Raw genomic sequence first — 17,706 nt, 5'->3', positions numbered from 1 at the left:
TGACCTTTGGAGTGCACACCCTAATGCAACAGGCTGCGCACACCTATGGTCCAATTACTGCTAGGCAAAGGGGCCTTCGGGCTGTTGCCTAACCCTGTAAGCTTGACTTGGGCAAGCATAAAGGTTTATGTCTACAGATACCTGAGGAAAGGGGGAGGGGCATGCTGCACAGGATGATCGCTTCCATGGCAAGCACCTTTTACTTATGAGGGGAATTGGATAACAGTCACCTCTGGTCTATGCAGGGCCAGATCTATCTGATCTTGGGTGCTGCAAAAAAAAAAAAAGGGCATAATGTCAACACTGTGTGAGTCACTGACAGTCTGTCAAAGATGCAGGAAACCCATATTCCCTTGTTCACTCACCTCGCTTATGTCCCACGGGTCAGGACCTGGAAGTAATGTCTGACAGGTAATGCACAGGCAAACTGTGAACATGAGTATGTCTTGAACTGTCATTAGATTAGGATCAGTGGGACCCCCCCCCCCCGCTGGTCGGTTGGTCACCTGCCCCGCACATACCCCATCTAGGTGGCAGGCAGCTCCTCCTATGGGCAACTGGCAGCGCCTGCTCCTCCTGGTGCTTCACTGTGGTTTCCCCTGCTCCTCCTCCTCCTTGGTGGCCAATAAGATTGCTTCTCCTCTCGGCCAATTGGGTGACAGGTCTCAGGACCCTCTTCCTGATTGGCTGGGAGCAGACTTAGTAGGACAATAGCGAATATTAATTTGGTATTTTCACACAACTGGGTGGGCTCAGGGCGCAGAGCTCTGCACCCCAAGCCCACTCTTTTTTGAAGCCTATTAGAGCCTCTGATCATGTGCTTCTAAAAAAAAAAAAACCCCATTGGAATCTATGCCTGTAGATTAGGAGGATGGTGCCCCTGTGCCCCGTATGGACATGCCACCACTCATTAGGATGAATAAACAGAACCTGTGCCCCCTTATAACATGTGTCCTTATCACAGTCCTCCTTTACATCATGGTCCCCATCGGAGTACCCCTTTACATCAAATAGCTTTCAGTGCCCCCTTACATGAACTGCCTCCATCAATGTACTACCTTACATCAACTGTCCCCGTCAGACTGGTTCATGCATCAGTAAATGCACACTCAGAGACCAGGGTGGCACAATTAAAATCTTAGGGGGCTCAGCCTACCCCAGAACCCCCCTAAATCGAAGCCTGGGTATATGGCCAATTTATGGCAGCTGTAGTCATTTAGGCCTGCTATTCTTCTATAGTCACTATAGACGGACACTACCCTCTTGAAGGTCATCACATTTCACTAACTCAATCACAGTTTCAAACATAGGCATTCAGATTGGTGTAGGATTGGACGGAAGATATTAAAAAGGTAAAAAAATGTGCATCTATTATTTTTTTTACTATGAGCCTGCAAAGCATTGGAGCCGCAATCCACAACCACCCCTCTATCCATACAAGATATATAACCGGTTCCCATGAAGAAAAATTAATGGAGACGGTAAAACTTTAATTCACTTACCCATCCTCCATTCATATATATATATATATATATATATATATATTCATGTAGATCGCTTTTTATTGTGGGAACCAATAGTACAGCTAATATGAATGGGGGGGGGGGGGGCAGAAAAGGTAGGAATAGTTGTCACTTTTAACAAGTGTCTATAACAATGCAGTTCCTGGTATTAGCCCTCATCACTGGAAGCAGCCACCAGCACAAGGGACACCTTTTATTCATAGTAAGTACTGACCCTGGTGCTGATTTAAAAAGAAAAACTTCACCAAACATAAAGTGACATTGAATGAAATCCTTATTTCCAAAAATAGTCCATACACATCCACTACATCTACACTCTGCCCTGAAACAGAGGGCAGAGCGTAGATGGGCATCCCTGAAACAAAGAACTGCCCTCCTTAGCCCTTATGAACATTCATACACCACAATTGGAGTATAAATTAAGAAAATACTTTTTTTTTTTTTAGAACACGTGTCAGGTTTTTAATGCTGTCTGCATCCACATTAGAAAGATTCACCCTCTCTATTTGTCACCAGAACAGGAATAGAGGGGGTATATTCCAATAGTGATAGTTCTGGTGATTACCAGGGATTTACTCTCACTTCCTGTTGTGACTATGGGATTTACTCTCACTTCCTGTTGTGACTATGGGATTTACTCTCACTTCCTGTTGTGACTATGGGACAGCAATTCATTGAAATATCCCCCCAAAGGAACACGGATGGGAAACAAAACACGACATCGCACTACCCAAAATGAAAAAATGTTTAGCCTTCAGTTCTACTTTAATGCCTATCTCCCAAGTGGGCTGCATGTTCTCCAATATTTACATGCCAGAGCATATATTGTGAAACTTCCTTTCTGTCTCTAATCTCAGAGAGTTTGGTAGTACATTATGTACGTGCTTGGCACAATTCAAATAAGCTTTTTTTTTTTTTACATTTTCTTTGTGTAGTATGTTTTAGCGCTAGAAATTGAACTTCTAGTTATTGCCAAAGTCTGTTAGGTGTTTATTACCTACACCAACCTATTATTTGTCTGCTGCTCTCCAGGTGGCATGGGCAAGTGTTTACAAGTCTTCACGAAATTGAATTTGCCTGACCGTTACCTCATAGTGCTCTGTCTTTGTCCTCTTAAGCCTCATCGTTTACATTCTACATGCTTTACTTGGCAAGAACTTGAGGATGAGAGTGGCAGAATTCCCAGCAAAATTTACATTCCCAACTCTTTATAAGCATGTTCAGTGCAGGAATACAGATTAGAGTAATATTTACTTTGTATTACTGCATACCTACTGCTGTCTCACTATAGATGATCACTAAACCTCAGTATTTCAAATAAGATAACATGAAATTTTAAAATAATTCCTCATTACTTCAGCCAGTTTTGTATATTTTGTTGTTTTTATGGAATCCGTTGGAGGCCAAAAAGCCCAAGCTTGTTTTCAGTTGAATTGACATCACTGGTTCTGCCTCTTGGCTGTAAAATGACCCAAAGCCACCAATCGGATTGATTTCCTTTGTTGTGAAAGTGTGATGGGAACCATAGTGTTTTTTATTTAGCATACGAGGATAAAAGGTCAAATGTGCATAAATAATAGCTGCTAGCTGTTGTAATACTAGGTTCTTGCTGCATCTACAATAGGGATGAGCCCAATGTTGGAGTCAAACGCATGTTCGACTCGAACATCGGGTGTTCGCCGAATAGCGAACAATTTGGGGTGTTCGCTGCAAAATCAAAAGCCGCGGAACACCCTTTAAAAGTCTATCGGAGAAATCAAAAGTACTAATTTTAAAGGCTTACCGTATATACTCGAGTATAGGCCGACCCGAATATAAGCCGAGGCCCCCAATTTACCCCAAAAAAACTGGGAAACTTATTGACTCATGTATAAGCCGAGGGTGAGACATGCCTGTCCATCCCTGTGTGTCCGTCCATCCCTGTGTGTGTGTCCATCCATCCCTGTGTGTGTGTCCATCCATCCCTGTGTGTGTGTGTCCATCCATCCCTGTGTGTGTGTGTCCATCCATCCCTGTGTGTGTGTGTCCATCCCTCCCTGTGTGTGTGTGTCCATCCATCCCTGTGTGTGTGTGTGTCCATCCATCCCTGTGTGTGTGTGTCCATCCATCCCTGTGTGTGTGTGTGTCCATCCATCCCTGTGTGTGTGTGTCCATCCATCCCTGTGTGTGTGTGTCCATCCATCTCTGTGTGTGCAGCCTTGTGTGTCCAGCCTACCTGAGCCTGCGTCCCGAGCCTGTGTGCTTCTGCCATGCCAGGATCGCCGCTCTTCTTGTCTGACAGACGGCGTCGGCGCCTCGGCGGCCATTCCACTGTTCAAAAGCCGCGCCTCCGTCTGTGATAGGCGGAACACTCAATTTCCCAGCAGTCTGTGTTCCGCCTATCATGGACATCCTCTCATCCTCTCATCCTCGTCCGTAGTATGAGGATGAGCGGATGTCCGTGATAGGCGGACCACTGACTGCTGGGAAATTGAGTGTTCCGCCTATCACAGACAGGGAGGCGCGGCTTTTGAATAGTAGAATGGCCGCCGTCTGTCTGCTCGACACGCTGATCGGGCAGGCAGACGGCGATGACTCGAGTATAAGCCGAGGGGGGCACTTTCAGCCTCAAAAAAGAGGCTGAAAATCTCGGCTTATACTCGAGTATATACGGTATGTGCATGGTATTGTCATAAAAAGATTTTGTGGACCTGAGTCCTGCCCCAGGGGACATGTATCAATGCAAAAAAAAGTTTTAAAAATGTATGTTTTTTACTGGAGCAGTGATTTTAATAATGCTTAAAGTGAAACGATAAAAGTAAAATATTCCTTTTTTGTACCTGTGGGGGTGTTTATAGTATGCCTCTAAAGTGGTGCATGTTTCCCGTGTTTAGAACAGTCCCTGCACAAAATGACATTTCTAAAGGAAAAAAAGTAATTTAAAAGTACTCGTGGCTATAATGAATTGCCGGGTCCCGGTAATACAGATAAAAGAAGTCATTGAAAAAAACAGCATGGGATCCCCCCAGTCCATTACCAGTCCCTTTGGGTCTGGTATGAATATTAAGGGGAACCCCGAACCAAAATGTAAAAAAAAATAGTGTGGGAGTCCCCCCAAATTCCATACCAGGCCCTTCAGGTCTGGTATGGATATTAAGGGGAACCTCGCACCAAAATAAAACGCCCGGGAAAACCATAGGGAAGTCCCTGTGCCTCAGAGGGGGCGGGTCACCTGGGAATGTCACAATGTGGCCCTGCCCTCAGTTATAAATAACTGTCACCTGTGAAGACTCATCATACGGCGGGAGCCTCCCATGGAGGCGGGTCGGTCGCGGCTTTTTTTTTTCTTTTTCGGTCCTTCGGCAGAGCGAGAGAAGATGATGAATGGACTTCGTGAGACATTTTTATTTTTTTAATAAAGGACTTGTCCAAGGCGCTACCTTCACATCATGTTGTTTATGAACTTTAATACACGCTTGTATATAGTAAAAGGTACCAACTTAGTGTTCTGCCCACCAGGGCCACCTGGCCACATTTGGCATTACACTGCCTGTGTAATTTCTTAGGTAGTGTACATGGATTGGAGAATATTTTTTTTCATCACCAGATGGCTGAAGGAAAAAAATGTAATGTGTTTCTCTATCCACACAAACACAGTCCCTCACCGAGACAGAAGTACCCACCACTTTCATAACAGATTGATCATTAGCTGCAGGTGCTGAGCAACTAGAACATTTCCAACATGTCAACAGAAGTCAATTAAACAATTGACTTCCATCAATCGGGGGAGCCCACACGCTGATCAAAATTCCACCGGTCTATGTATGGCTAGCCTTAGGGAAGCTACAGATAGAGATTGTGATGGTAAGACAAGTAGAGTGACATTCTTATAAGCAAGCATATAATATCTGCCAAATATACAGCAAGCCTCAAACTCTTGCAGCTAGCCTCAAAGAGTGGTGGAGTAGGCAACTGGAGAGATACAAGTGTCTTTGATTGGCAGCAAGCATAAATATTGACCTTACAGTTAATATTGGCATTTGGTTGTAAATTAGTAGAGGAATAACTCTGAAATGTCTAATGCTGCGTACAAGCGACCAGACTTTGACGGACTTGGTCCGGCGGACAATCCGACGGACTTTGCAGCTGAGGTCCACCGGACTTTCAAACTAACGGACTTGGCCAGACACGATCACTTCAAAAGTCAGACGGATTTGAAAGTGATGACGTAGAATAAGGATATTCATAGCCAGTAGCCAATAGCTGCCCTAGCGTTGGTTTTAGTTAGTTGGACTAGCACACAGACGACCAGATTTTTCGACCGGACTCGAGTCCGTCGGAAAGAATTGAAGCAATTTTTATTTCTAGGTCCGTCAGACTTTTGGGAAGAAAAAGTCCGCAGGAGCCCACACACGATCCCACGGATTTCAGTCCACTGGACCAAGTCCGTTGAAAAGTCCGGTCATATGTACGCGGAATAACAAGGAAAGCAGGCTAAAACTACAGCACATGAACCATGTCTTCATACTGCTTGTTGCACTGACCAGTTACTGTACATCATATACACTTTACTGGATATGGAAGCATACTTGAGCTGTGGAGAAAAATTACTGTACAGTGAGTATATAGCTGATGAATGTTATAGGAGAGAGAATTTGCTTTTGCTGATACATTGTGGAGGTTGCTGTCATTTTTGTTTTTTTATGCGTTTTGCAACTTACTCTTGATGTCTTCCTGTTGCACACTGATGAGCTCTTTTAAAAAAAAAATATAAGCAAATTATTATTTTAAAAAAAGTATTTATATATTGTTTTTATTTTAGGTGGAGAGTATTACAACATTTGTTACACTCTGTCAGTCAGACAATGAAGAGATCAGTAAAATTGCATCAGAAAAGTTGGAATCTTTTGGTAAGTCAGATGCTGAAGATTTCTGAGTGTAATCAAAATACAATGGTATTGTATTGCTCATTTGTAACCGTGTTACATGGCTGCATTTGTTGCAGGTAAATATGGCTATGCATGTAAAATTTAGAATGGTATCCAACCATTGTAGTATGTGACTCTTCTTGGTGTTTGGCCATTAAATACAGTGTTGTGAAAAAGTATTTGCCCCCTTCCTGGTGTTTTCTTTTTTTGCATATTTGTCACCATTAAATGATTCATATCATCTGTAATTTCATTAATACACAAAGTTAATCTGAGTAAATACAAATACAGTTTATAAATGATGATTTAATTTATCAAGAGAAAAAAAAATCTAAACCTGCCAGGCCCTATAGGAAAAATAAATTGCTGCCTAAACCTAATAACTGGTTGTGCCACCCTCGGCAACAACAATTGCAATTAAGCATTTGCGATAACTGGCAATGAGTCTTTTACATTGCTGTGGAGGAATTTTGATTAACTTTTCTTTGCAAAATTGTTTCAGCCACATTGGGGGGTTTTCAAACATGAACGGCTTGTTTAAAGTCATGCCACAGCAATTCAATTGGATTTAGGTCCAGACTTTGACTAGGCTACTCCAAAACCTTAATTTTGTCTTATTTTGAGCCAATCAGAGGTGGACTTGCTGTCTTTCGGATCATTGCCCTGCTGCATAACCCAAGTGCACTTGAGCTTGAGATCACGAACAGATGGACAGACATTCTCCTTCAGGATTCTCTGGTAGAGGGCAGAATTCATGGTTTCATCAATTATGCCCATCATCCAGGTACTGAAGCTGCAAAGCAGCCCCAGACAATCACACTACGACCACCATATTTTGATGCTGGTATGATGTTCTTTTTATGAAGTGCTGCGTTAGTTTTACACCAGATGTAACAGGATGCACACTTTCCAAAAAGTTAAACTTTTGACGTCTCAGTCCACAGAATATTTGTCCAAAAGTCTTGGGGATAATCAAGATATTTTTTCAGATCCTGAGAGGGTTCTTTGCCATGAGGTGCTTTTTGAACTTCCAGTGGACCAGTATGTGAGAGCGATAACACTACATTTAACTCACCTGCTCCCCATTCACACCTGAGACCTTGTAACACTAAGGCCGCATACACACGGGCGGACTGTATGGCCTACTTAGTCCGTCATACAATCCGACGGACAGTCCGTCATACTTTCGAATGAACAGACTTGACCACACACGGATGCACAAACAGTCCGTCGAAAGCTTGCGCGATGACGTGTACAGCACGTACGACGGGACTAGAAATAGGAAGTCCAATACACAGCAATGCAACCTTCCGCCGTGTAAATCCTTTCTGAGCATGCGCCATTCTTAGTCCGTCGAACTAGCCTACTCACGAGCGGATTGTCCGCTGAAACCAAAGTATGACGGACAGAATTTCGAAAAATCCGAAATACTTAGTACGCCAGACTGCACGCTGAAAAAGTCCGCTGAAGCCCACACACGAGCGGACTGTCCGCTGAAATGTGTTTCGACGGACTAAGTAGGCCATACAGTCCGCCCGTGTGTACGCGGCCTAACAAGTCAAATGACACCAGGGAGGGAAAATGGCTAATTGGGCCCAATTTGGACATTTTCACTTAGGGTGCTCACTTTTGTTGCCAGCGGTTTAGACATTAATGGTTGTGTGTTGTTTTTTGAGGAGACAGCAAATATACACTGTTATACAAGCTGTACACTCACTACTTTACATTGTAGCAAAGTGTAATTTCTTCAGTGTTGTCACGTGAAAAATATATAATAAAATTTTTACAAAAAAATGTGAGGGGTGTACTCACTTTTGTGAGATACTGTACATGCGTAAGCTACAGACCTTGGCAAGGCACCCTGCTACCTGTAGTCCTACCTCTAACTTATTAGAGGCTCCATAGTGAAAGCACATGCATTCCGATGGGATAAGATGAAGGGCAGGTGGGCTGGAGGGAGCCCAACCCTCCTTAAAAAGGTACAGGGACACACTGACCACCCAGTACATAGCACCATAGCTGCAAAGGTGTCAATGTGTTGCCGGACCTTTTTCTGGCCTGGGTGTGGCAAGTGTGATATTACAATTTGTTTGATCGGAATCATTTAGGTGTGAAAAATATACAAAAAAAATAATAAAATTTAAATCAGCAAGGGTCAAATACTTTCTCACAGCACTGCATGTACAAAGCAAAAGGCTAAATGTCCACAGCAAACCAGATGATCGGAAACTACATTTTTATTCTTCTTGGTCGGTTTTACCGAAATGTGCATGACCATAATCTTCCTGAGCTTCCTCTTCTGTTTAAGTCGTAACATAACATATAACATGAGCACAAGTCAAAGCACTAACTTATTTTTCTATCATGTTAAGGAGAGGAAGGACATTGTGCATACGACTCCCTAAACAAAGCTGCTACAGTGAACCCAGAAAAAATCCTAGGACCTACTGCTGCTACTGCTTTCTAGGCACTATAAGAACCATGCAGAATGTATACAGATATCCCTATGCCTACAGAAGATGATGCTGGATACAAGCAGAAATTTAAGCCGGCAAAATCTCCAGCAGTAATTTCCAGTAACAATATGCTTCAGTGTGTATGTGTGGACCAGCAAGAGTTGGAACAAGAAGCAAGCATCTTTTATGGATAGAATAAATATACTAGTCTGCAATCAAAGGTCATGTCCGTGCCTGTCTGGTCCGCCATGAACACCATTACTACAGTAGAAGAACTTAGAACCTACGCCTCTTCTTGATGGAACTACATTTTTTAAAAAGCCACAGTCCATTATTGTCCCACTTTCTGTGATCTGTACCAGATGTCTCATCTTTTTTTTTTTTCTTACTTTTCACAATTTTGGCATTGCACACAAATATAGAAAAAGTCCATCCTACATACTGGCATTATGCGGAGTTGCCATTACCTGATTATTAGGTTGCCCTAGAAATATTATCTTTGCATTCAGCTCCTCTATAGGTTATGTATAAGAATTTCAGAAACAACAGCTATCTTTAAAGGGAAGCTATTGTTTTTCAGTGTGTAAACATTTAAAGGTTTATATGAAGATCATTTTTATGTTTTTGCTAATTATTGTATTTTTTTTTTCTGTGTTTTAACAGCTTTATTTTATTTTCTTATTCTTCCTTTACTGGCTGATTAGGAACTTTGATGGCCAAGTGGTGTAATAAAATCAGTTAGCCACAAAGAACGACGGCTGTTTCCATTCAGTCAGAGCAGATTAATAGACTCACATTTAGGGATAGTAAAAATAAAATACAAACACTACTGGGGACAACTAAGCAGGATGCACAGCCTGCCTATATGAGGAGCAAGGGTACACACTATATCCAGAAACATGATTTTCATAAGGTGCGCAAGCATTAACAGGTACAATTGTGCATAGTTAATCTCATTCACAACTTTACCTAAGCTAATAAATTCCAGCCTTAGTGGAAGGGGTCATGTCATTTAGTACTATTAAAGTAATATTGAATTTTTTTTACATTTCTTTCTTTAAATAAAAAAGATGCTATACTTACCCACTCTGTGCAACGATATTAGACAGGGCAACCCCATACCACTTCTTCAGTCTTTTGCCAGCATTTTGTGCTCCTTCTTCCTGCGGGTTCCCCCTCAGCAAGCCATGTGCTATGGGGCCCCCATGTGGGCACGCTCCCAAACCAGAATGTGTGCCCCCATAGATCCCTCACAGGATTTGACTGACACTAGCAGGACCCTATAGCTTATGCTGCTTTCAGAGTCCCCTGTGAGACCAGGAAGAAGGAGCAGCGCCGCTGTAGATGAGGCCAGCTCTGGATCGTCAGAGGACTCAGGTGGGTGTTTAGGGACAGGGGGTGGGAAACGAGTTTTGGAAGGTTTCTTTACCTTAATGCAGAGAATGCATTAGGGTTAAGAATGTTTTGACTATAGAACCACTTTTGTTTCTTATCATCAAAAACAGCCTATAGAGTACGTATGCACACAAATAATGCTACTCAAACCAGAGTTACAATACTTTGCATTCGACTTTCTCTAGGGAACACAACTGTGAATTTAAAATAATATCATACAAAACAGAGTAGTTCAAGTATTATTACTGTCCATAAGAAGCTTCAGTAGTAAAATTGTGCGTTCCTTCAGGTAGAACATGCCTTAACAAGAGCTTGGCATGATTTGTAATTTTTGGTGCATGCCTGGAAATTTCTCAAGCGTGCTTGTTGGAAGCCCAGCTTGCGAGTATTGTCAGTGCTAATAAATGGCATACGTTATTAAAGCTGTAATATTATACGCCGTATCTGGTGAGGTCTAGGGAAAGGCACATGGGTGCAGATAAAAGAACACGTGACATATATAGACATCCTTCCATGTGGTTAGTGTATTGGCTTCCCTCCTTAAGTCCGTGCATACTGTGCATCTATAATATTCTATATTTCTGTGAATTCTATTACTAAACACATTCAATATAGATAAGCTTGTCATTTGTAACTGATACTAGATCAAAAGGTTAAATCTACAAACTGTAATAGAGAATAGATCATAGGATAGCCAAAAAAATTCAGATTATTGCTGTGTGCATTCATGTCAGACACCCCTAGCTGATCCTTCTCAGGGAGGAAAGTTGCATTTTTCCCCCAATTTGGATATTTGGGTCCCTTGAGATAACAATGATGCTGGGAATATGCTCTGACTACATGGCACCATGCAATCCCCTATAATACGTGTGTGCATATCTATATACTTACCTAGACATGTCAGATCCTGCAGTAAGTCTAACCACTATTTAGTGTCTTGAAAATCTGTTCCTCTGCAGAGTCATATCATACCACATACAATGCATTTCATTTTTTCAACTAGTTTAGTAAAATTACAGTAGTTATGTTGCTTCAGCCATTCCAGTGCATAGTGTACTGTAGGTGTAATGATGTATGAGTAATGCTTCTTTTAATGACTACTATATATACTACTACTATATAAGAGCTGGCAAACATTCTTGCTTCCTTAGAAGGTGTCAATATGAAGCTCAGGTTTCTTTGATTAATATCAAGATTTTTTTTTATTAACTTTGTACATTTATTTTTGTAGATTACTTACCACAAAAATGTATTTTAAATGATCCGGCCACCCCTTTCTGACATGTTGCATTTTAACCTCCATGCCCAAACAGTGGGGTTTTTTTACCAAAACTGGAGAGTGCAAAAGAAGGTGCAGCTCTGCATAGGAACCAATCAGCTTTCCAGGTTTTTTTTTGTCAACGTCAATTGAACAAGCTGAAGTTTGAAGCTAATTGGCTTCCATGCACATCTGCACCAAATTGTGCACTCTCCAGTTTTATTAAATCAACCCCAGTATGTCAATCTTTAATTTTATACACTAGCCTGTAAAACTATCATCTTTTACTCAAAGTGTGGATAAAATCATCGCTTGGCTGTACAAACACACAAGAGTATTATATGTAACTCTTATCGACAGAAACTGTGGTGTGCCTGCAATGCTGTTGAACTTACAAAACTGGCACTTTGCATACAATAGTGGGCAATTACCTGCATATAGGTGCCATTTTATTTGAAGTGCCCTTGAGGTCCTAAAACTAATGACACCCTATTGAACCATCTTTTTTTTTTTTTATAGGTGGCCTCACTTAATTATAAGGTGGCATGAGCAGGAAAACAAGCTCAAGAGCCACCCTCCTAGTTCAAGTTAGTATTTGAATAAAACTTGCCAGTTTAGTAACTTTAACAGCACTGCATGCTTGCACCAGCAACAATTAACATCACTGAAGACAAAGCTTAATGCCTCAATGTATCTTTAGGAATGATGATGATTCTATGATGATGAATGGAGGACATTATACATACCCAGTAAAAATGAGCCCCTACAGTTTTAGTCCACCTACAATATGCACAGTATCTGACTAGTTTGTTCACCGTAGAGGAGAATAGAGTCTATACATCATACACCCACAACCATTAGATTAATAAAACTAATGACAGCTGCTCCCAGGGGTTTTGAAGATGTTTTACAAAAAGGTTGGGGGAACATAGATAAAAATGACTTAAACTACAAACAAATAACATATTGAATACTCATTACAGTTCAAACTCACACAGATATGGCAACATAAAACTGAAAGGGAGCCATTTTAATGATACTATTATATATAATTAGTATGGGCTGTTTTTACAGTTTTAGCGCAATTATATTTTAAATCCCGCGCTCTTTTATTATGTAAATATTTTCACACGCTACACTTTCTACTGCACTGTAGATGGTATCATGTTTAAAGACTAGGCCCATCCAAAGCTGGCATTTCAGTCTTATGTATGTTGACATGTCTCAGCATACACTGGGTACCCATAACTATCCAGGTTTTTAGTGGCGAGATCACTGTGCTGCTGTCAAGTGCCAACTCCAAGTTTTTTCTCTTTTATTGGGATTTCCTAAAATGTGGGGCACACTGAGAAATACAGTGGGACAACCTCTCCTCTTCTAAGATAGATATTAACAGCCACTGGGTGCTGTAACACACCAGCATCCATCTGGTAAAAAAAATATTAACTTTGGAGATATAGCCTTGACCTATCCATAAAAATAAAAAAAAACGGGTCAACCTACAAACCTGCTGCCCGTGCTGCCAGAACTTCACTCTAGTCAAGAGATATCATCTGCTGAAAAACCAATACTTCCTGAAATATTGGTCTCCTTGGCCCCCTGAAGCACTCACTGGTCTCTCCATGTAACCTATGCATCCTGTATCGACATTAAGATCATTGTGAGGAACTACTGAGCACTGCGGGGGGCACCATCAAGGGAATTGACACTCTTGGAAGAGTCAGTTTCCCAGAGGACTTTTCTAGGTAGGTTTTCACTCATAGTGGTGTTCTGGCAGTGCGGACAGCAGGAAAGGTGAGTATTCACTCTCTCCTGTTTTAGGTTGTCTATCTGGGATTTTATTTTTATTGATAAGCTTACGTTAAAGGGAAAGGATAGAAATATGGTGTCAAAGCTGTCCTGTTTTTGAAAGTGCATACTTTAGAGCCCTTATACTTGTTTCACAACTTACTGTGTCACTGACCCAGAACAAGTATACAGGGTCAGGCCTAGGGCTACATAGGTGATTTTTAGTAGCTCGGTCACATTACTAAAATCTCAAGATTTGGAATTAAGGTATATCTAAACCCAAGAAAAAAAAAAACAATTATATATATACATATATATATATATATATATATATATATTTTGCAACTTAGTTTTCAGATGTGGTAGATGCATGCGTTTTCTTTTTTTTTCTGGTATTTTCCTTTATTTTTTTAACCTGGTGATTCTGCCAGTAACACACGTCTGTTCTGTATTATGGGGAGAAGCAGCACTGTCACCCTAAGTGAGAGCTGAGAACAATGTAACTGATAAGAGTTCACCACACGCAGTCAACACAGAATTTTATCAGCTGTCAAGACTTCCATGGGGTTGAATAAAAGAAATTAAAATATGTATGGCTAGCTTTAAAGTGGTTCTAAAGCCTTAAGGTTTTGCACCTAAATGCAGTCTATGCATTAAGGTGAAAACCCTTTTATGCTGCAGCTCCCCCCCCCCCCAGACCCCCCTTTTTGGCTCCCGCTGCTGTCAATCAAATCCTGTGACGCGGGGGCAGGGCTGAGTCCCACTGTCTGTGTTAATGGACACAGCAGCGGGACTCGGGAGAGAGCCCACATGGGTGTCCCCAGGGAAAGTGGCTTTCTGTTGGGGTACCTGATGAAGAAGAGGGTCTTGAAGTGCTGACGGAGGACCCCAGAAGAGGATCGGGGATGCTCGATGTAAAACGATTGCACAGAGCAGGTAAGTATAGGCATGTTTGTTTGTTTTGTTTAAGGTGAAGGTTTACAAATCGCTTTAAGCCAGCCATAGATGGTTTGAATCTTGGCCAGTTCCAGCTGAACCAGCTGAGATTCGAACCATGTATGGGCACGCTGAAAGTACCCAAGTTGATTGCTCTAGAAACTTGGGTACAACCAGCATATTGGATTTTTAATGCCACTATTGCAAGCGGCTATAGCCGCTAACAATAATCACTATGTGTTCTTCCAGCTGGGAAGGCACTGGGAGAACACAATAGCTCAGTGGGAGGCATTCCCCCATCAACAGAGTTAACCTGTAGGTGCAGGAAAGAAAATGGCACCATCTATGGCCGCTTTAGGTTTCTTTCACACTGGGCGGGGGGGGCGTTAGCGGTAAAGCGCCACTAATTTTATTGGCGATTTACCACTGTTATAGCGACGCTTTTTGGCCACTAGCGCTGTGCTTTTAATGAGCCCAAATAAAGGGTTTGAATCGCTTTGGCAGCAGTGCCCATTGATTTCAATGGCAGGGGTGGTCGAGGAGCGGTGTATACACCATTCTAGCACCGCCCCAAAGGTGCATGTCCTGCAAGTGCACCGCCCCAGTGTGAAAGCCCTCGGGCTCTCACACTGGGGCTGCAGGGGAGGCGTTTTTCAGGTTCTATATTTTAGCCCAAAAGCACCTGAAAATTGCCCCAGTGTGAAAGAGGTCTAATGGCGCGTACACGGTCGGAGAATCCATCGGAATGCGTCTTATCGGACCGTGTCGTCAGATAATCCGACTGTGTGTAGTATGCATCGGACTGATTCCGTCCGAATCTCCGTCGGACCCAATTTTCCAACATGTTGGAAATATTTCCCGACCAACTGGGCCGGTCGGACGTAATCCGATCATGTGTAGAGAATTTTGATCGGATCAAGTGCCACGCATGCTCAGATCAAATTCCTACATCAAAGCTATTGGCTACTAGCCTGAATGTAGTCCCATCGTAACGAAATTACGTCATCACGTTCTGAAAGATCGGATTTTTCGACAACTTAGTCCGACCGTGTGTATGCAACAGTTTCGGACACAATCCGTCAGACTAAATCTGACGGACAAAATCCGACGGATTTGGTTGGCAGAATCTCCGACCGTGTGTACAGGGGCTTAGTGTTCTTACTTTACTGACCCACTTACTATTAATAGTGATAGCCCTGGATCTTGCACCTTCAAAAACAACTCAGCATTGGCCACGTTCATATTTTTTATCCTGAAAGATACAGTTGAATAAAATTTCTAAGAAAAATAGAAATTCCCTATTTGACTAACGTTCCCTCCCAATATGTACACACACTTTACACCCTTAACCCAGTCCTCCTTTTAAATAAAATACACTTGCCAGCCTAAAGCTGAACCAGAGAATGCAAAGATTCTCACGTAACCTGACTTCACCAGTAGGTAGCTCTGCAGGTAAAAACAACTGTAATAAAATATCTAGGAGCTATGGGAAGAAGGAATACCATTGTGTTGTCCAGTGAAAAAACATCCCTTTAGGTTGGAATTCCATGCAAAGCCTTTTTTCTTTTTTTTAAGTAAACTAAGAAAGCGTTAGAACCTCTGTAATGTTTTGACTGCTGTCTGAGCTACACTGAAGAGACTTCTCCTTGCTTCTGGTGTCAGTGATAGACACCTGGTTGGAATTGAGGGAAAATTGGCATAATGGGGACAGAGACAATGATTGAAATGCTGTTTTAGCAGAGTGGGCAAGGGTTTAGAATGTCTATGAGGTTTGATTACTGTCTGTGTTCCCACAGGGGAGATTGACACTCATTTTCTGTCCTGATGCTCACTGGACATGAAGTGAGAAAACAAAAAACAAAGACAGCAATTAAAGACTGACAGAGGTTCTAACATCATATTATTGGAAACCAAGAAAGTTTAGGTAGGAGTTCTCTGTGATCCTCTATACCGCATATACTGCAGGGGTGAGCAGGGATTTATGTACAGTTGATGTTTATACGATGTATCTAAATAACCTTATCTACTGTATAGTTTCAATTGTATGATCTAATTTTGGTTTATCGTTTTGTATTTGTATGAATTTGTATTTATTCAGGGATTTTCATGTGAGATTGACGTAAAGTATAATTTTAATGTAAATAGATGTTTAACTGCTAAAGATGAAAGCGACGGGGAGTCTGGTACTTCTTATGCTACAACAATGCCCTTGATGTCAGTTTCCTTTCTCAGAATTTCAGTGCAAACAAGTGAGAGGTTTCCACGCTCCTTGAACTGGGAACAAAAGCTTTCAGTGCTTTGATATGGCTAGGAGTAATTGATGAGGCATTGTAATGTGTCCTTTCTATTCTACCTGTAAGTTTTTGCTGCATAGTACGTACTGTGATGCTATGGAAAGGTTTTCAAAATTAACAATTGCCAATGTATGTGGCATAACCTATTTTCTAAAAAAAAAATATATATATATAAGATGTGTAATTATTTGATAGAATATAAATATTTAGTTATTATTCTGATTGTACTGTATGGTGATCACAACCTGTCCTTGAAGATAAAGTGAAAAGCACTATCTTGCTAAGGCAATAAAGTAGTACAACAGCAGATATGATATACAAAATGCAGTAAGGCTGGCCATACACAGATTTTTTTTCCTGTTCAGCAAAAAAAAAATCAGGCAGATTCCTCTATCCACGCTATATGGTGTGGATGGATGAAAATCCTGCTGCGGCTATTGCATTCTGATAGCCGACACCAACCGCTGTCAGAATACCTGAACAGTGGCTGGAGCTGATTGGATGTAACGGCTGTCAGAAAACTCGAAAAGTGGCTGGAACTGATTGAATGCAACAGCTGTCAGAATAACTGAACAGTGGCTGAAACTGATTGGATGCAGTCATTGTATCTAAAAATGTCCATCCAGCCTTTCTTATTTTCTCATTAGAAGGACATCTAGCAGGAGGATCTCAACAAGGTCACTCACAATGTGGATTTCAACCAGCTCATTAAGGCCCAGCTGAAATTTGCATAGTGTTTGGCTACCTTTAGTCAATCAGAAATCATCCCTTACCTGATCCTAATATAGTAAACTAATTTGGTTCTGTGGGTCATTGCATGAAGAATGTTGTTAAATCTAACAGTTTCCTCCATCCATGCTATAAAGCACAGATGGATGAGTCTCCCACTGAAGCTGTGTAATTTTAACAGCTGGCACCAGCGGCTGTCAGAAGACCTGAACAGGTGATGTCTCTGATTGGACACCAATCGCCATCAGAAGACCTGAACAGATGCTGTCTCTGATTGGATACCAATCGCTGTCAGAATACCTGAACAGGTGCTGTCTCTGATTGGACATCAATCGCTGTCAGAAGACCTGAACAGTGGCTGGAACTGATTGGATGCATCAGCTGTCAGAATAACTAAACCGTGTCTGGAACTGATTGGAT

The 17,706-nt window shown here is 41.7% G+C and overlaps 1 protein-coding gene across 3 annotated transcripts in view; it reads left to right on the top strand.

Moving 5' to 3' along the window:
• The window catches only part of RIPOR2 (RHO family interacting cell polarization regulator 2), a 212,610-nt gene extending 201,907 nt beyond the window's left edge, over positions 1 to 10,703 (top strand). For all 3 annotated transcript variants that reach the window (XM_077492291.1, XM_077492289.1, XM_077492290.1), the window contains 2 exons: positions 6,325 to 6,412; positions 8,803 to 10,703. In XM_077492291.1, coding sequence (XP_077348417.1) covers positions 6,325 to 6,412; positions 8,803 to 8,897 — 183 coding nt within the window. In that variant the 3' untranslated portion in view covers positions 8,898 to 10,703. The remainder of the gene's footprint in view (positions 1 to 6,324; positions 6,413 to 8,802) is intronic.
• Positions 10,704 to 17,706: the final 7,003 nt, after the last annotated feature.

The sequence above is a fragment of the Lithobates pipiens genome, unplaced genomic scaffold (genome assembly GCF_037356315.1).
Source record: "Lithobates pipiens isolate NorthernLeopardFrog02 unplaced genomic scaffold, aLitPip1_a1.2 Scaffold_19, whole genome shotgun sequence".
In the NCBI taxonomy this organism is placed as follows: domain Eukaryota; kingdom Metazoa; phylum Chordata; class Amphibia; order Anura; family Ranidae; genus Lithobates; species Lithobates pipiens.
This window is presented reverse-complemented; position numbering and strand designations above follow the sequence as displayed.